This window comes from Rhinichthys klamathensis, unplaced genomic scaffold (assembly GCF_029890125.1).
Source record: "Rhinichthys klamathensis goyatoka isolate OS25496 unplaced genomic scaffold, OSU_Roscu_1.1 h1tg000296l_1, whole genome shotgun sequence".
NCBI classification, from domain to species: Eukaryota; Metazoa; Chordata; class Actinopteri; order Cypriniformes; family Leuciscidae; genus Rhinichthys; species Rhinichthys klamathensis.
The window spans coordinates 269,635-290,161 of NW_026606815.1; the positions used below are offsets into that span (position 1 = coordinate 269,635).

At 42.1% G+C, this 20,527-nt stretch overlaps 1 protein-coding gene across 1 annotated transcript in view; it reads right to left on the reverse strand.

The window, feature by feature from the left end:
- The window catches only part of parp8 (poly (ADP-ribose) polymerase family, member 8), a 37,576-nt gene extending 34,434 nt beyond the window's left edge, over positions 1–3,142 (reverse strand). Inside the window, exons 1-2 of the mRNA XM_056269990.1 lie at positions 2,506–3,142; positions 1,905–1,959 (exon numbers count right to left, since the gene is read on the reverse strand). Coding sequence (XP_056125965.1) covers positions 1,905–1,959; positions 2,506–2,596 — 146 coding nt within the window. The 5' untranslated portion in view covers positions 2,597–3,142. The remainder of the gene's footprint in view (positions 1–1,904; positions 1,960–2,505) is intronic.
- Between the last annotated feature and the right edge of the window lie 17,385 nt (positions 3,143–20,527).

Sequence of the window (20,527 nt, forward strand, 5' to 3'; positions counted from 1 at the left end):
AGGGAGGGAAGCACTATACCAGTGCTCGTTTCTACCAAGGTCTGGTAGCTTTGGAGATATTGCTCATCAAATGGCCTCAAGCTAAAATTTCAGTCTGGTATCTCACCTGACTTCATTGTTAAATGAGGTTGCAACTCAAGCCTCATTTTGCCAAAGAAAAACTGCTGTCCATCTCTCATTTCAATCTGGTGGAAAAGTCTAAATAATATGTTGGTATAGTTGAGGGTTTGTAGTAAACAGGTCAATAGCTTGGAAAGACTGCCCTTTCAAGAACTAGAACAATGTTGTTCTTCTCATGTTTGTGCATTGTGCATTAGACACTAGAGGGGGTAAGACGAAACATGCCCACTTGACGTCAAACTTTCACCGACTAACTCAAAACCACCCCTAACTGAAAGTATCATGAACTTCCGCAAACTGATTCTCAACTACAAGAAAGTAAAAGAGATAAACTTGTGTTCAAAAAAACATTTTCAAAAACAAACAAAGCAATCACTTCTTGTAGTGTCTTACGTCAATACCAGTTAAGATTATTAAGAAAATGACATTCTACAACACATAATCACTTCTATTTAGTTGTCCAAAAAAGACAGCAAGCTACATATCAAATATATCCATATTTACACTTGACATCAAAGACCATCTACCAAATCTTCACAACTTTCAGTTAAATCATTACACAAAAAAAGTGTGAGCCCTGGAGAGTGACATGTAAAACCAACAACACTTGAACATACTTCATGATCAATGGAGCGATGAGAATATGGTATATTCAGATTATTTGTGTTTTCCTTTTAAAAGGCATTGTGAACAAAAAAAGAAAGTTTCTTTGTGCTCCAGGTTGATTTCTAGCAAAAAATAGTAAGTTTATTCTTTTTATATGAGGAATAGCAACTAAAAATAGTTGCCTATTCATCACCGTTAAAGTGATTTGTCAATGTCTAATATGTCAATGACAGAGTACAGGGTAATTAATTATATGTAAATACAATCTATTGTTAATCACAGTGCAGCTAAGAGACTGCATGCTTCTAAAGCTGGTACATATTTATCAATGCACAGGATTTCACAAGCACTACTGACCACTATAAAAGTGAGCAGAGACCATGGAAATTAGGTTATTGTCCTTATAGACGGGGTATAAGGTGAAAAGAAAACATATATCGTATACATGAACCTCAACTGAAATGACTACAACATGCTCAGTCCAATTTAGACCTTGCTCATCACGACCGAGACACCTATTAAAGGGATAGTTCACCCAAAATGTTTAATTCTGTCATCATTTACTAACCCTCAAGTTGTTCCAAACCTGTATGAGTTTCTTTCTTCTGTTGAACACAAAAGAAGATATTTTGAAGAATGTTGGAAACCAGACAGTTGTTGGTAGCCATTGACTGAAAAAATACTATGGAAGTCAGTGGTTACCATCTGGTTGAACCAACATTCTTCAAAATATCTTCTTTTTTTTTTTTCAACAGAGGAAAGAAACTCAAACAGGTTTGGAACAACTTGAGGGTGAGTAATTGAGGACATAATTAAAATGTTTGGGTGACCTATCCCTTTAAAGGGACCTATCCCCCCCCCCCCCCCCCCTCTTAGGCAGGATGACAGCTTCACTCTCCTTTCACTTTCATAGCATTTTTTATTTATTTTTTCAAAAAATGAAAGTGAAAAGATATTGATACACAGCTTCTTTTGTTTCCCACAGAAACAACAAAGTCAGGATCTGGACAACACAAGGGTAATAAAATGATGACGGGATGTATTTTTGTAAACAGAGTACAAATAATATATACTTGATAATAAACAAACAACTAAAGACATAAACCCAGCAGTCATGTGAGTGTACAGCAGTTGTTTACATTGATAGTAACTTACATAGCTGCCTATGTTATATTTACCTTTTATGTCCTTTTATGTAGGTGAACGTGAAGGTGGAGTCGGAGAATCTAAAGTCTGAAACAAAGAGACAATTAAGATGACACAAACTTGGGGTGTGTGAACAATAAAACACACTGGACCACAAAAAAAGTCCCTTTCAACAAGTGTAACGTTAGTCTCCATAGCAACATCAACGGGGAATGTCCATTGTCCACTGACAATAAATATAGCAGCTACGAGAATCAAATTGATACCTAATAAATGTGTGATGGTCTACAATATTAACGCGTGGGCTAATTGAAAAATCATTCACATCACAAAGCAACACCTGACAGGCATGTTAATGATTTTATTATGATGATGATAAAATCAGAATAGCTCACGTTTTTGCTAGGCCCTCGGTTGCAGTTGATTATTGCATAATTTATAATGTCCAGGAAAGATTAAATTGCGGACGCTGGAGCACATTGGCCACATACATGTTTTTGAACATATCGGTCTTTTGTGTGAAGGGGGATATAAAGCCATCAGCGGTGAGGCTGACAGCCTGTCAATTGTGTTGAGCAAATCTATGGCAATTGTTTAAGACGGCACTCTTAATAAGAGACAATGGAAACTCACCAGAAAACAGGCAGTCCTTCTCTGCCTTACACCTCTGAATTACGATGTCGACGTCTTTTTGAATCCTCTCTTGCCTTGAACACATCCCCATGAAATAACATACACTAGAATGGCTTCTCTAACTAATGTTCGGCGAAACAAACGAATCCTTTCCGCTTGCAGACAACGATGGATGTGGGGTAGAAATACGTGCTTGGAGGTCTGCTGTAACAATCCCAGGTGTGTCACGCCAACCGACACCGTTTCATCTCGTCTAACAATAGCCTCGATCGCATGAGCACAGCGGACAGCTCTTCCTCGCGACAGCTTTCATAAAGATATCACTTTTACACCGGAAGCATCTCTCAGCCGTCCTTCTCATAACTCTGCTGAACCCAACAATGGCGATGTCGAAAGCCAAGCCGAGGAGTGCAAAAAGATATCGCAAGAATTAAACTAAAACCAACGCGGGCGTGAGCAGCATCAGACCGTTACCGAAGAGCTGAAGTTGCACACGGGGGAAATCAGTGTGGGAATCCTGTGACTGCATCCACGAGATGAACCCGGTGGGATATCGGGAATCACAACAAGGCGGATGATGTCATGGACGTGTTTTTCTCCCCACGCGCCCACTCTGCTACTGTCCAGCACTCTGGATCTGCTCAGCATTACAGGCTTCAGATTGAGGAGAAACGCGGTATTTCGCCGTGGAATAAAAAGGCGTATTATTTACAAATAAGCAATTAATAAGGATACTGATTTCTGAGCAATATCACACGAGCAACACTGTTGTAGCAACACCGTTCTGATTTAAAATATGGTAACAGGCCAATAAACATTACTAAAAATCAAGTAGTAACTTATGCATCAGACTTTGTGTGTCACCACAAATATAGTGTTGGTAGCACAATCTGAGAGGTAGCCTATATTATTTGGCAGAACATCAGACTTGAATATCCTGAGAGAACCAGAAAAAAAGTTTTGTAAATGTAGTTTTTTTGTTTTGTTTTTTGTTTTAGTATTATCCTCGAATTGATATGCCATTTTACTTTATGCAATATGTAATTGTATTTTTACAGTATGCCGAAAGTTATAGAGCAGAGAAGCAAATGGATGGCTGCAATTCACAAAAAAAAAAAAAAAAAAAACTGGACTCCAGGCAGCGAAAGGTGTTTTTGCAGTTATCATTTTGTGTCAATGTGCTGAATTTAGTGGTTAAGTCGTATCCTATATTGCTATATATTTTATTGACAACTCATCAATTAAATATTTACCATCGTAATTTTGCATAAGTGGATGTTTTTAAATCAAGCTCAAGCCCCTGCCCCTTTTGTCTCAAAATGTATTGTGCCCTTTTCTGATCATTGTAAATAATAATAATAATAATTATAAATATTATAATAAATAACAATACACTTACACACCCTTGCCACTAACAATAATAATACAAACAAATATTATATAAAAAAAATTTGGGCGGAGTGGTAGGCGGAGTTTCCTTTGCAGCGCCTCGTACGCATTTAACGGTTCTACGCACTACGCAGCAGTTCGCGCGAGTCTTCAAACGAGCAGCAGGTAACATTAAGCTAATACGGAAAATTACATTTATCCTACGATCACCATGCTACTCTAAAAGTTGCGGCAGCAAGCGAGTTATTCTTAACTATAATAAAAGTATAACTCGATTTCAGACGCATTCTGAGTGACAATGTTTTTCGTTTTTATCCAAGGAATAAAAGTGCAAGGGGAAATACATCTAACGTTAGTTAAATGAAATCTTAAGTCAATGTCCAACTCTAAATTGTAAGGAACTTATATCTTTGATTTCATAGTAACGCTTTACAATAAGGTTCATTTGTTCATTACTCATGTATGAACTAGCATGAACTAACCATGAGCAACACATTTGTTACTGTATCTTAGTTAATAATACAACTGTTAATTGTTTATTCATGTTATGTCACAGTCAGTGCATTAACTAATGATAACAAATACAACTTTTGATTTGAATGTTTTAGTAAATGCTGAAATTAATATTAACTAAGATTAATAAATGCTGTAGAAGTGCAGTTCATTATTAGCTGATGCTAACTAATTTAACTAATGAAACCTTATTGTAAAGTGTTACTGATTCATGATAGCTAACACGGTCTTTCATACATATAATACATACATTAAGTTTACAACATCAACAAAACTAAAAATTAGTTTTCCATAAAATTATAAATTTTACCTTCTTGAGTCTCACTGTTTTGTTTGGTAAAGTAAATAATATTTAGTAATGTTATCATAATTTCCCTATTTTCATTTGATGTGTTATGCATTCTAATAATTGTAAAAACATATTTTCTTAGAATGCCAAGGAAAGAAAGAATAAAAAAAAAAAAATCAAGGAACTCTATGATGCAGCCAAAGGAAGCATCCCTCTCACAAGTTGGCTGAATAGAGAGAATAAAAATGCAGGTACTGTTAAATTAAATATAAAAAAAAAATTGTGCCCTTTTTGGTCCCTCCACCCCTGCCCCTGAGGAGGTCTGTGCACGCCACTGCTTATACGTACTTATACACAGCCAATACCCTAGTAATATGCATGCTAATAAGCAACTAGTTAACTGTGAGAAACTAAAGTGGTGATTGGCTGCTGTGGCTGGAGAGTACACTTTTTTATTTTTGTTTTTTGAAGCAGGAGTGATTCCCAAAGCGGCAAATATTCTGCTGAATGATTAAGTCCTGAAGACAAACTTGAGTTCAACATATCCATCCATCCATCCCAAAACCTTTGATGACATCCAGCCTCGACTTAAACACACTATATCTATAGCATGCAGACCTGCTAATAAAGAGCATCAGAGTGCATACAGTATGTTCTCTTGCAGTTATCAACTGTTTGACTCACTGTGAAATTAGGATTAATGAACTGATCATGAGTTCAGCAAGGAGTCAGCTCAAATGATGTGGGTCTCCCCACAAAATCAGGAAATACTGCTCTCGTCTCTCTCCGCATTCGTCCATTTTCTCTCTTTCTCTCAAATTCTCCCCTTATCTTCAGTCAGCTGGCAGTAAACACACACATACACTTATCTCATATATACAGTATGTTTATTTTAACACAGTGCTTCCTGGGCCTCTATTCCCCTCCAAAATATGTTGCATTGAAATTCACCAGGGCTCTTTTATCGCCCACATAATGGTGAAATCATCGAGGAGCACTGAATGATGTGTTGATGACGGTGCTGAGAGAATCATTAGCAAAGTTCTGCATTGCACATCAGCAGCGCTGATTCCATCAACATTGCATTGAGATGAGGTGCCATTTAGGTGAAAGAGAAAATGATGAGTGTGTTTGTGTTTGTATTCATCAGAACACGCACTGAATCCTCAATCACAGTGTATGTAGAAGGGGGAAATACATTTGAGGCTCAATGCAAGAAGATGTATTTTCCTGCCACTGCAGTCATCAGGCGAGGCCTTGCCTGCTTCAGCACAGCTGGGCTAGTGGGGTCTCCTTGGAGCAGCTCCAGACTGGTGAGCCACCAGCCAAAGTCCGGATGGAGCTGTTAATCAGAGTGCCACTAACACAGCCATCCATCTTCAGGCTGGACGGGCTACTGTGGCCTAAACCGTGCCCCTCAGCTTTTCCTCTCTGGTGTGAACAGAATCTCAGTTTCATGAATGCAAATAAATGCTTGATGCTAATAAAAAAAAAATAAAAAAATTTTTTTAAAAAAAAAAACAATTTATTATTGTTCATGATTGAAGATGGTTGTTTGTTACAATTTCAATCAGCTGTGATCAATGATCAATAAAAAATGATAGTATTGCTGTAAATCAATGTAAATCTGCAGTTTCCCTTACAAAAAAAGGGTAACTTTATTTTAATGGTCCCTTTTTGAACATTCTGTTGACTATAAGTAAGTCTTGGCAACTACATGTCAACTAACTCTCGAGTATTAGTAGACTTTGGCTGCTTAATATCTGCTAACTCTTTATTGTGATGCTCCTACAACTTAGTGCAACTACAACAAGTAATTTCTGGATACTTAATTGTCACGCTCCTTCTTGCTGGGGATGTACATCTTAATCCTGGACCAACTGTAGGAGAAGCGGGCCACCGGCACTCGCGGAGAACGTATGTCCTGGTTTGGATAGACTGGGACAAAAATTGACTGTTAACTGCAATCGGCCTACCTTTGAAGCTGGCGGACTGGGTGAGTTGACTGCAGGAATCCTGCCAACTGTTACGGATGGTGTGCAGGGGATTGGCTCCATACCATCTATCAAACTGAAACGCAAGGTAAATCCCGCAATTGTGAAACACCGTAGGCATAAACTTTTCAGAACAGTGAACCAGGCTCGTATTCTGTGGGACTCTGAGGCCAAACGAAACGGATTATTAGGCGGACACTTGAATATCCGAACTCCGAAGTGCAATTCCTAAAAGTGAACAACTACAACATCTCCTTTATGAATCAAATTGGGACTTTTTATGCTTATCAGAGACGTGCACGCAAACTCTCCAGCCGATACTTTAAAAGTGCACCGTTAAAATGTTTAGACAAGACAGATTTATTGGTCGAGGTGGAGGTGTGTTATTTTATGTCAAGGTCAAGGACAATCTAAGTTGTAAGCAAATCCAATGGTCCTGTGTTAATGACCTAGAATGTATCGGTCTTAAATTAACTCTCTCAGCCCAAATGTCATTCACTGTGATTGTAATATATAGACCACCATCTGCAAAAAAAAAGTGTTCTATGATAAGTTGAATATCCTACTCAAAGAGTGTGATACTAACAATGAGATAATTTTATTAGGAGATTTTAATATAAACTGATAAAGCAAAAAGGAAAGAGCTAAAACGTGTAATGAGTAATTTTGATTTTCAACAGGTTATTGAAGGATTACTAGTTCTTCAGTAACACTTAAATGAAAACATAAGGTCACTCATGAAACAAAGGGATCAAGCTCTCAAGATGGCTCTCAGGAACAAAGTGGAACATGAGAGGCATCTATTTACCACACTGAGAAATAAGGTTGTAAAAGAGCTTAAAAAGGCTAAAGCAACATTTGTTATTAATGCTATAAGTGAAACAAAGGGGAACAATAAAGAAATCTGGCAGAATTTGAATAAATTAACGGAAATATAATACCATTAATAAAAAAATCAAATTAAATATAGATGGAAATGTGATCGGTGATCCAAGTAGAGTGGCTATAGCATGCAAATAACGCAAATAAAAAGCAAATTAGATAAGCGTTTCCTGCAGCACAGGCCATAGCCTCAGCGCCGGGGTTTACCATTTTTTCCCGATCTCCACAAAGAGATTTCGAGATCGTGGGAAAAACCCCATTCGTCCCGTGTCTTTAATCCAGCAGTGGTCGATTATAGTAATGTTTTAGGGGCAAGGGATATGGGATATGGGAAGATGCCAAAGGTGGAGGAGGCACTCGCTGGATACCTGTCTCCTGAAGCGGCATCTTCCCTTATAGCCCCGGCGCTGCCCAGTAAACCATGCTGAGATACCTCTGCATTGGTTGGAAGGGCTTATATGGCGGCAGGTCGTGCTGGTTCATGTCTGCATTCGATGGCTATTTTGCAGGCATACCAGGCCGACCTCCTGAAAGACTTGGATGAGGGGGAGGGACCAACACCTGAGGATATTGCTGAACTTCGTAGAGCCACAGATTTGTCTCTCGGGGCTACTAAAGAGACGGCCCGCACTATCGGCCGCTCTAAGGCAGCTATGGTAGCCACGGAGAGACATATGTGGCTGAATTTATCAGGCATCAAGGAGAAGGATAAATCGTTTCTCCTTGATGCGCCGCTCTCATCTTCTGGCCTGTTCGGTGACGCAGTTACATCTGTCGTCGACAAGTTCCAGGAGACGAAGAAACAATCTGCGGCATTTCAGCAGTTCCTCCCCTGCCGTCATCGAGCTCCTCATACCACCAGGAGCAAAGAGAGAGCGTTGCCTCTAGAGCCCCTCCTTCGGGAGCGTGGCAACAGAGGAAGCGCTCTCAGCCGAAGTCTTCCGACCAGAAGGGCGACTTGAGAGACGTCCTTCAGGCTAGGAGGGCTTCGGGAAAGAGGTCCTAACTGGGGTAGTAGGACCTCTGAGGGCTTTCTCCCCCACTGCAGAGCAACCAAGGTTGTTCTGGCAGCGGAGCCCTCTGGGAATCGATGTGAGTTTCCCGCCGTCTCTGACCGAAGCGGGCCGCATCAATTTCCAGCGAACGCACACCGTGTCGTTCGTGTCAAAAAATAAAAAACGAGCATCAATTATGGTCACAAAAACCGTATCGACTAAATCCTGCCGGTCTCTCGCTTCAGGAGGTCGAGAACAGTGCTCGGAAAACACCCGAGGCCAGCCTCGAGAGGCTGGTTCCCTTAGTAAATTTTGTAGAGGCATGGTATCATCTTCCCAACATCTGCATGGGTCCTGCGTACAATAAAATTAGGATACAGACTGCAGTTCGGGCACCGCCACCCCAAATTCTCTGGGGTGGTGCAGACTGCAGTGGTTCCAGTGCAGGCTCAGGTGATGGAAGAAGAAGTGCAATCTCTGCTGATAAAGGAGGCCATAGAACGTGTTCCTTCTTCAGACAGGGAGTCCGGGTTTTACAGCCGGTACTTTATAGTTACAAAAAAGGATGGAGGGCTGAGGCCAATTTTAGATCTAAGACATTTGAACCGTTCTCTGAGGAGGTTCAGGTTCAAAATGCTTACTATTCCCATCATCGTGAATCAAATCAGATCCGAGGACTGGTTTGTCACGATAGATCTAAAAGACGCTTATTTTCATGCATCCATCCTTCCATGTCACAGGAGGTTCCTGAGGTTCGCTTTCGGGGGTGAAGCTTACCAATATCGGGTTCTTCCGTTCGGCCTAGCACTCTCTCCCCGCACGTTCACCAAATGCATGGATGCAGCACTAGCTCCATTGAGACTTCAGGGCATCCGCATACTGAATTATATCGACGCCTGGCTCATTTTGGCCCAGTCTCGAGGAATGGCGGTTCGGCATCGAGATGTCGTCCTTGGCCACATTCAGAGCTTGGGGTTGAGACTCAACACAAAGAAGAGCATGTTGGAACCATCCCAGAGCACAACGTTTCTGGGCGTGGTGTGGAATTCGGTTACGATGCGGGCACGAATGTCTCCCGCGCGTATCGAGTCCATTCTGGCGATGGTGTCCGGGATAAGGCTAGGCCAGGCCATCACTGTAAAGCAATTTCAAAGACTGCTGGGCCTCATGGCAGCGGCATCCAACATTCAGTGGTGGCTGAAAGCCAAGCGGTTTTCCCCCAAGGGGAATCCGTTCCGTATGATCAGAGAAACGCGCAGATGCCTTCGTTCTCTAGTTATATGGAAGAAACCTTGGTTCCTGTCCCAAGGGCCAGTGTTAGGAGCGCCATGTCGCCGGAAGTCCGTTTCGACAGATGCCTCCCTCACTGGCTGGGGCACGGTCATGGACGGCCGCTTTGCCAGGGGTCTGTGGCAGGACCATCATCTTTCTTGGCATATAAATTGCCTAGAGATGCTGGCTGTGTTCAGGGCTCTGAGGAGCTTCCTCCCAGACATCAAGGGTTACCATGTCCTAGTACGATCGGACAATACATCAGTGGTAGCTTATCTGAACCGACAAGGGGGACTCAGATCACGCCCTCTATACAGATTGGCGCATCAGATTATCCTATGGTCCCAAGGGAAACTACTGTCTATCAGGGCAATGTACGTTCCGGGGGTTCAGAATCAGGGAGCAGACATCCTTTTGAGGCACGGGCTGAGGCCCGGGGAATGGAGACTTCATACAGACGTGGTGAAGTCGATATGGGAGAGGTTTGGACCGATGGAAGTGGATCTATTCGCGTCTCGAGAGATGTCCCACTGCCCACTTTGGTTCTCCCTCACACATCCAGCCCCACTGGGGTAGGATGCCATGGTACAGACCTGGCCGAGGCTTCGCCTGTGCGCTTTTCCCCCGATCGCTCTGCTCCCGGGAGTCCTCGAGAGGGTCCGTCAGGAGGGCATCAGTCTACTACTGGTTGCCCCGATGTGGCCGGCCCGAGTATGGTTTTCAGACATAATATCACTCCTGATAGGTCCGCCATGGCAGATTCCTCTGAGGAGGGATGTTGTCTCAGGCGGAAGGCACAATATTCCACCCTCGCCCGGAGCTGTGGAACCTGTGGGTCTGGCCCCTGAGGGGGCTCAGTACCTAGATGCTGGACTATCAGGTGGGGTGGTTGAGACCATACTTAGCTCTAGGGCTCCGTCCACTAGGAGATTATATGACCTCATGTGGAATGTTTTTTCCACTTGGTGTAGAGAACATGAGTTAGATCCAGTTAACTGCCCAGTGGCTTCAGTTCTGGAGTTTCTTCAAAATCGTTTCTCTGCGGGTCTCTCCCCTTCCACACCTAAGGTGTACGTGGCTGCCATTGTGGCTTTCCATGCAACACTGAGTGATGGGCCTCTGGGGAGGCACCAGCTGGTCATTCGTTTTCTCCGTGGTACTTGGAGGATGAGACCAACAACCGGGTCCTGGGTTCCTGCCTGGGACCTGGCGCTGGTTCTTGAATTGGTTGCCTAATGCCTAATGTTGCCTTATCCCTGGCCCCCTTCGAACCCCTTCAGTCGGCTTCGCTTAAGGACCTTACATTCAAGGTGGCTTTCCTCTTGGCTATTACCCAGTGGTGTAGTGCAGGGTATACTCAGGTATACGGCGTATACCCACTTTTTCAGTCGGCATTGCGTATACCCACTTCTAAATCCCCTCTGATGCGCATCATTTAGTTGCTAATCCAATCTCGTGAATAAAAAACACCCAGTCAGGGTCGTAGCCATCATTGAGGTCCCCGAGGTCCTGACCTCAGTCGTTTTTTTTAGTGTAGCCTATATAATGAAAGTTGTGAAATAATTCCCTAATATTAACTCTAATTTGGTGCTGCAATGATTCGCCCATTGCGACGATAACTGACCTTCTCGTCTGATCTGCTTCAGCACTCAAACACCCGCTCGTCAATGTCAAAATGTTTGAGTCCAATCAAAACAAGCAGGATTTTTGTTCACAGAAGCGCGAGCCGAGCGCGAATCCCAAAGCGACGCTTCACGCTTCAGTTAACGGGCATACAGTGCGAGATAAGATGCAGATAAGAGATAAGTAGCTAAAATATACGGCTGTTTTTCGATAGAAGTTTTAAATGACCGACAGAAATAATCAGTTTGATCAAAGACAGTGGAAATGATAAGCTCAATTTAACAACACAAGCACCCTATTAAATATATTGCCATTATAATTGTATAAATATATTTGTATAACGTTTACTTGAATGTGTTCAACTTGCATCATTAAGCCAGAAGGCGGCGACAAGTGACTGTCTTTATGAGTGAGCAATTGAACCATTAAGGCCATTGCACACTGAGTCCGAACTTTTCGTATGCGTTTTTTCGTGTTCGTCAGCATAAAAATTCGTCACGCACAGAAACCTTGCACACCGAGTCCGATGCGTATTTATTAAACTTTTGCGGAAAAAAACGCAAAAAAATACAAAATGGATTCGTCAAGCAGTGAGGATGATTTTGTTGCCCTCTCTCTTATTAAAAAGAGAAAAAGAAAGAGAAGATATTGGGTCCATCCAATCCTGAAATTGTGCCGAGGAGAGTTCCACAGTTTGATGCTTTCCTAGCGATTCTGGAGCCACATATTAAAAAAGAAGACCACCAATTTCCGTGAACCAATCGATCCTGAACAGAGACTGGCAGTATGTCTAAGTTTGCGCGCGGCCGGCGGAAGCGCTGGGCAGACAGAACAGGTGTATAGGCTTGATCGAATTGAAAACCGAAACTGAAAGGAATTTGTAATCCGCATTTTGTTTTTCATACAGTAGGCATACTTTGTGCTGCGAGACGAAGTGTATCAACTTGTCAGACGCCATTCTGGATTTTGTCGTTCGCTTGTACGGTGACTCTGAATTGTCAAAAAAAAAACTCTCGAAATGCTGGCTGTGGATGCGAAAAACGCAGAAAATCTAACCCGATCCGATTTTTTTTATGACGGACGAAAGTTTCGGAGGCGGTGTGCAAGCGTGATTGACATAACGTGAGGTCGAATTTATTTTTTAAAGGGTAACTAAACCCCTGGTCAGAGCCTGACTCCACCCACTGGCAATATTTGAAAAATGCTGGAAAAGTGGGCGGAGCCCAGCGGAGATAGAGGGGATGAACGGATACTCTATCCTGATCGTTTTCAATACTCGCAATTCCAACTCCTGACTCGCTACAGTGGTTTTGACGAAACAAGATGGTTTTTATACTGCCATGGGCGTGGTAGCTCGTACCAAGGGCGTGGTAAGCTGAAACCTGCTTACTAGTGATGGTGAAATGAAGCTTTGTGAAGCACTGAGGCTTTCCCCTCAAGTGTATCGTAAATTGGTTCATTACTCAAAGCTTTTCAACACGGTGCACACTAACGACATATTGTGGTCAAAAGGTGGAAAAGCTACCTTTCCCAATTTTTTTATTTATTGTTTTATGTTATAAATCACTTTGTGCTATGAAAACCACAAAGCAATAAAAATCATCAGTGTTAGTGTTGGTGTTTACAAATGAGTCTATGAATTAATTTATGAAAGAATTAATACATGGGACAAATTAACTCTGCTTTGTTGAACATAATAGCCTTAAAACTTTAGCCGTAGTCCTAAACATATGAGTTCATAGGCAAGGCTCATTTAGGCATACTGTATAATCAAAATAAAAGAAAGCTATTGTGGAATGGTGAAAGGCTGGGTAGTGAAAGTGCTTGTGAACTGGGGAGTTGTGTAATTGAAGAAATTAAAGATTTTCTACTAAGGAACAGGACTTGTTCAACAGTGTGAGGGCTAAGTCTATTTCTTTTTTTATTTACTACTTCCCCTGCCTTTGAGAATATTCTCTCACATGGGACTTGATACGACATGAAAATGCTGCCAGACTTCCGAACGGCCTCTTTTCACTACCGAAGCGCATTACACTCGAAACCTGCGCAAGGGGTTTGCACTATTTTTGAATCAGAATATGAAGCAGTCACGTGGTTGTGTGTGTCGAAACGAAACTTCGGACGTCACTGATCACATGGTTATGGCAAAACGAATCAAGCTCCGGTACATTGGTTCATGTGAGATGTTTCGTTTTTTTGATACAAGCTTCGAAGCCTCGGTGCCGAACGTCACATCACTACTGCTTACGTCAGCTCTCACCGCTACCATCACGAACTACCGCAAACATCCAATAGAAAAATTCAACTGCAGTAGCCACCGTTCAACCTGAAGAGGGCAGCACTCAGACGTTTTTACACCATATATTGTAGAATTAAAACACTTTATACACAAATGTCAAAAAAGTTACTCGAATCAATGAACAGCACTAATAAAGCCCCAGGCTTACAGATCATTAATTAAAAAAAGTTGGTTTAGTGTTTAGTTACCCTTTAATTTCGGTAAAAAATTTCGGATGCGAATTTCGGACTCAGTGTGCAATGGCCTTTAATTAAATGAACAGATTAGTCCAAAAACATTGATTAATTTAGGAAAGAAAAAGTAGCTGAAACTGGAACTGATTCTCATGTTTAATCTGATCAAATACTTCATGCTTTTAAAGCTACTGTTGTCCATTTTTTTGGCCATCAAAACACCTTAAAATGCTCATGTCGAGATCAGGAAAATCTAAATTTTCTCGGGGGGACATGCCCCAGAACCCCCCTAGCAATATAATTTATGGGACCTGGGTATTTAGAAAACCCTGCGTACATGCAGGCCTGATATGCAAGAATACTAGTTATTCTATATATGTTCTATTCTATTCAATTATATTCTATATTCTATAGTCTAGCATATTCAATTCTAATGCAAGACTAGTCTTACGTCACTGTTTATAACACAGATCGTTTGTCCTTTGCTGGGACGCTTAAAAAAATATTGGGGGCATAAATTAAGAGTATACCCACTTCTCCAGGCACCACTACATCACTGCTATTACCTCTTTAAAAAGGGTGGGAAATCTACAAGCCCTGGCAGTAACGGCAGCTTGCTTGGAGTTTGCCCCTGGGGGAGTTAAGGCTATCTTGCATCCTAGGCCTGGGTATGTGCCTAAGGTGCCTTCCAACATGGCACGGTCTACGGTCCTGCAGGCAATTCATCCTCCACCTCATGTGTCGGCAGAAGAAGAGAGGCTCCATTTGCTCTGCCCGGTCAGAGCTTTGAGTGTGTACCTTGAGAGGACCTCTTCGTGGAGGAGGTAGGACCAACAGTTGGTGTGTTTTGGGTCACCTAAGAAGGGGCTCCCTGCATCCAAGCAGACTATTAGTAATTGGATTGTTCAGGCAATTGCCTCGGCCTACAAGGTGCGCAATTTGCCTTCACCTTTGGCCCTAAGGGCTCATTCAACTAGAGGCATGGCGTCCTCTAGGGCTCTCTTATCGGGAGTGCCGCTTCAGGAGATCTGTGAGGCAGCCGATTGGGCTACCCCGCAAACCTGTGTCAGATTTTACAGTTTGCACCTCCCTAGTACGCCTGGCGCACATGTGCTCTCGTCCTAGTTGAGTGCCTGAGTCAGTTTCACTCTAGGGCGGGCCTGTTTTCGGTGCGTGGCCTAGTGGGCATTCGTTCCCCAAAGAGTCGTTTTCGACGACGCAGTTCGAGTTCCGAAAGGGAACGTCTCGGGTTATGACTATAACCCTTGTTCCCTGAAAAGGGAACGAGACACTGCGTCGTCCTGCCACGCCCCTCGAGGCCTGAGAGTGTCTTGCTTCATCGCTAGGCTGATGTGTGTGTGTGCCGGCGTCACTTTTATGACATCCGGTTATGACGTCACATGTTACGTCATGACGCAACACCAATCAGTATTGGAATAAGTTTCATTCATACTTCAGAGGCGCACGCTTAGGGAGCGTCCCCAAAGAGTCGTTTTCGATGACGCAGTGTCTCGTTCCCTTCTCAGGGAACAAGGGTTATAGTCATAACCCGAGACGTTTGTCACCTAATTCAAATTGTTTCTGCTTTATCTTTAGTAAAAGGGAGCTAATTTGGGCAGATAAGAGTGTATTATATTCATATTTGAGCTTTATAATACTCGCCAAAGTTAAATTGGACAATGTGAGTTTGAACTGATGTTCCAGCACTGGCAACCTTTTGCACCTCTGTTTTTTTCAGTTCTGCTTGAAAAGCTATAATCTGGCCTCTAATGACAGCTTTAAGAGCTTCCCATAATGTTGAATCAGACACATCCCCTGTATCATTCAGAGAAAGAAATTCAGCAATACGGGTAGCAAAAGTTTCTTTAAAATGGTCCTCATTTAACAGAGTGGGATTAAAACGCCAAGAGTAGGAGGGAGTTTCCATCTCAAAGTCTACTGTTATAGAGACAGGGGAGTGATCAGATATTAGAATATTGTGATATTTAGAAGATAAGATCTTCGAGGTTAATTTGGAATCAGTTAAAAAATAGTCAATCCTTGTATACGAGTTATGGACATTAGAAAAAAAAGAATAGTCTTTGTCAGTAGGGTGCTGAAGTCTCCAAATATCAAGAATATTCAGTAAATGAATGAGATTATTAAGAACAGTAGCTGAATTAGAAGGTTTGGAAGGGCTGGGGGAATACCTATCCATAAAAGGGTCCAAAATGCAATTAAAGTCCCCTCCAATAATAAGATGGGTGGAGTCAACATTAGGTATTGTATTAAAAGTAGACCGAAAAGAATGTGGGTCATCGAAATTAAGAGCATATAAATTCACAAATGTAACATGTTTTTCTAAAATAGTGCCAGTCACAATAAGATAACGACCATTGATATCCTGTTTAGTGGACAAATGTTGAAAGGGAATATTCTTGAGTATTAATATAGACACTCCACGGGCCTTTGAAGAGAAAGTAGAGTGGTACATTTGGCCTATCCACCTACATCTAAATCTGTGAGCACAGGAATGCTTAATATGAGTCTCTTGCAGAAACACTATGTCTGCATGCAAAGAATTCAAATGTGTTAATACTTTAGATCTTTTAACAATACTATTTAAACCACGCACATTCCAGCTCAGAGTATTCAAATTCTTCTTATGGGAGCTCATCCAAGTGCAGCGTGAGGTAAATCACAGGGTAAAATAAGTGGTATTTAAGTAAAAGCATAAGCATTGTTAGATGTGCGAAACAGAAAAACAAAAAACAGGTAAACATTTCCAATACAAAATAGGCATGAATATAACCCAATTAACTCATTTCTCGAACCCCCGCGGAAACCAAAATACCCCATTAAGCCGTGGGACAGCTGACCGGAACACAAAGAGGAGGGGAAAAAAATAAAGCAAAAAGAAAACAAAAATCGACCGGTGACCTGACTGCCCTTCGAAACAACAACACACAGCTCCGCCTCCACTCGTAGTAGTCAGGAAAAAACTTCGCATCTAACTAAACTAATGAACATTCTGTACACATTTAAACAAACACATTTGCATACACACTCCAACAATCGTCGAACAATGCTGACCTGGGGCCGTATTCACAAAGAATTGTAAGGCTAAAAGTAGCTCCTAACTGGCAAATTTAGGAGCAACTCCTAAAAATAATGGGCGTGTCACTCCTAACTTTAGGACTCCTCATTTTTTTTACTAAGAGTAATTCACGAAGCATTTTAGCCCTAAAAGTAGCACCTAAGTCTGGGACAGCTTAAAAGAAGTCGAGAGGACTCCTAACTCACTAAGACCTATTCACAAAGGATTGTAGCGCATACCACCGCCTCTCGCAGTCGTCCGGGGTCCGCGACACAAGCGGGAATGCTGCATTGATCTGCAAACAAATCCTCTCCCATTCTCACGCTTAGTTTTGCTTGATATCCCAGTGCCGAATTTCACTTTTATTATGTTTTTGGGCCAGCAGCAGTAACTGATCCTGCCTCCAGTTGGGCTTTCTTTTCCGTTTTGGCGAGTTCATAATCCACCGTCATTCAACTATTATGGTGTGTTCACACCGAACGCGAATTTAATTATTTGCGCGAGTAGATTACATACAAAGTCAATGCAAAGACGCGAATAGGCGCATCATTCGCGCCGGGCGTTGCAAATGACGCGAATTGGGCGACGCGTTTGCCGCGAATGTCTTCCGCGCAAGTTGAAAAATTTGAACTCGAGCGAATGTTCAAGCGATAGACGCGTATTTGACGCTTTATTCGCGTTCGGTGTGAACACACCATTACATTACTTCAATAGGAGTAACATTTCCTTGCTTTAAGTAGTCTATTTAGGCTAATAGGATGTCAATTAACCAAGCAAGTGTTAATGCAAGTGTCGTTTTTTCATTATTAGGCAAGTGGCGGTTTTCATTGGGGTATTAGGCTACCTTGATTTAATTTAATTTAATTCACGACTTCTCTCTCTCTCTGCCTTGTTAGAATTACACTTCACTGGGGCCTGCACAAACATTTCGATGACATTACTATTATTTTGTGTAGGACACAGACATATTTAGATGTCCTAAATCCATGATTTGTTGCGTTTTTTACATAAAAAATATGTATGGTAGTCAATAGCGAGAGACAACTTATCTTTTTATTCCGTCTGAACTGTGCCCTGAATTACACATATGATGTTTGTCAATTTAAAAGATAATTATGAAAGTCAAGAAAGTCGCAGTTTGTCATAAAACAGAAGAGTAACATTTAGTTTTATGTGGAAATCGCTCAATGAACTACATCTCCCGGGAAGCGAAACAATGAGCAAGATCCGTTGCTCGTATGTGTGCAGTCTGGTACAAAACACTCAGGCATGACGGCGTAACGTTACGATTATAACGGTCAAACAGTCTCAGTAAATCTTCAGTAAAGTTAGCTTCATTCATTGAGAGAAAATGTGCGCCTTTGGGGTTTGTAGTCTTTGTAATTGCGTATTTTCACAGTCTTATACCTCAACAGTTTTACATCAAACTGCGACTTTCTTGACTTTAAAATGTATCTTTTAAATTGACAAACATCATATGTGTAATTCAGGGCACAATTCAAACGAGATCAAAATATTTGTTGTCTCTCGCCATTGACTACCATGCAATATTTTTCTGAAATAAGGTCCCATGGTGGTCGACCGGAAGGGGAGGGACTTAGGCTCTCTATACGCAACGCATTCTCATCCCAAGGCGTCATATACTGACTCTTTCGCCAAAGCGTCTACATCCGACGCACATGGCACCCTTTAGCGTCAATATAACACGCTTCGGTTATGGGTAGATTTAGGTCTGGGGTAGTGTTAGGGTTAGACCATTAGGAGGCGCCATATATCTGCGTCTCATATTGACGCTAAAGGGTGCCATGTGCGTTGGATATAGACGCTTTGGCAAAAGCGTCAGTATATGACGCCTTGGGATGAGAACGGGCTGGAATACACACACACACACACACACCTAAAGTGCCTGACGAGTCCATAGATTGCGTTGGCTATCCGCAACTAGGCATAGTGTCTTACCATGATGTACCACCCGTCTTACCATGATGTACCACCCTCATTGTGAGATACTGTCAATGTATGATTCGGCCTCCTGCGGGGACGAAAATATTTTCTTCGTCTCCTCATGAGTAAAGATGAGACGAGCAGGGTACAGCAGACCATATTTTATTCCTTTAGCTCTTTTTCTCCCGTGCTCCGTCAAACTGCTTGCGTTGGGAGGACACCTCTGCTGGAAAGTCCGGAAAAATACTGATACGATCCCCGTCAAGGTGAGCGGGCTTTGGTTACGGGCAAGTTGCAGTATTTCAGTCTTAACAGCATCATGATGAATCCTGGCAATCATAACTCACGGCCTGTTGTTCACGACGGGGCCAATGCGGTGAGCACGGTCAACCTCTACACCACGCGGAAAGTTAGTTTCGCCCAGCAGCAAAGGCAACAGGTCAGAGACAAATCGTGTGGGGTTGCCCTTCTCGGCGTTTTCAGGGAGACCTGCGATCTTGATATTTTGCCTGCGGGATCTGGCCTCTAAATCCGTTACCTTGGATTTCAGAGACATATTCTCCTGCGATAGATTGGAGCAAAGCTGCTCCAAATGTGAAATGCGGCCTTCATAGTCAGTGCTAGCCTCCTCTAGAGCCGCTAGTGTTGATTTCACTCCTGACAGGGAAGCCTCCAAGTCATTAAATCGGGCAGTCATGAAACAGTCCATCTTTCTAATGGCCGAAAGAATAGCCCTAGGTGAAGGTTCGTCCTCACCCTCCAATGACTGAGAAACATCAGTGTCTGTGGCCACATTAACGGACTTAACGTTACCTTGACCACACGTGCCTGTTTTGGCTAGCTTGACAGTTTTTTTCGACTTATTCATCGTTGCCGAGTTAATTATGCTAAATTATCACAAATTTGCAAAAATGGCGGAGTTTTTAATTATATATTTTCTCAAGTGTGACGTAGCTGAGTGAAAACGCGTCCTACTCCATGTGGTGCTCTGTAGCGCCCCCCAGTCTATTATAGATGGAGTTTTTCCAAGTGCTTGGAAAACTGCTACAATTACACCAGTGATCATATGACCATTAGTAATTATAGACCCATCAGTATCCTTCCAGCAGTATCAAAAATTACCGAAAAATGGATCTCCGAACAGATAATATTTCACTTAAATGCTACGTCTTGTACATTACATCCAATACAATTTGGCTTTCGAAAACATCATTCCACTGAAACAGCTAATTGTTTCCTTTTGGAAAATATAAAGGCTAAACTTGACCAAGGAGGTGTAGTTGGGGCGGTCTTCCTTGATTTGAAGAAAGCCTTTGAAACAGTAAATCATGAGGTTTTAATAACAAAGTTATCAAAGTTAAATTTTTCATCCAGTGTCATCAAATGGATACAATCATACCTTTCAGACAGAAAACAATGTGTTCATATAGACCATAAAACTTCCCAAGTAACTGATAATGACTTGGGGGTACCCCAAGGTTCAACTTTGGGTCCTCTGTTGTTCTGTCTGTATATTAATATAACCTACCTGAAGTTTGTCCTTCTGCAGTAACTTGTCAGATGTATGCTGATG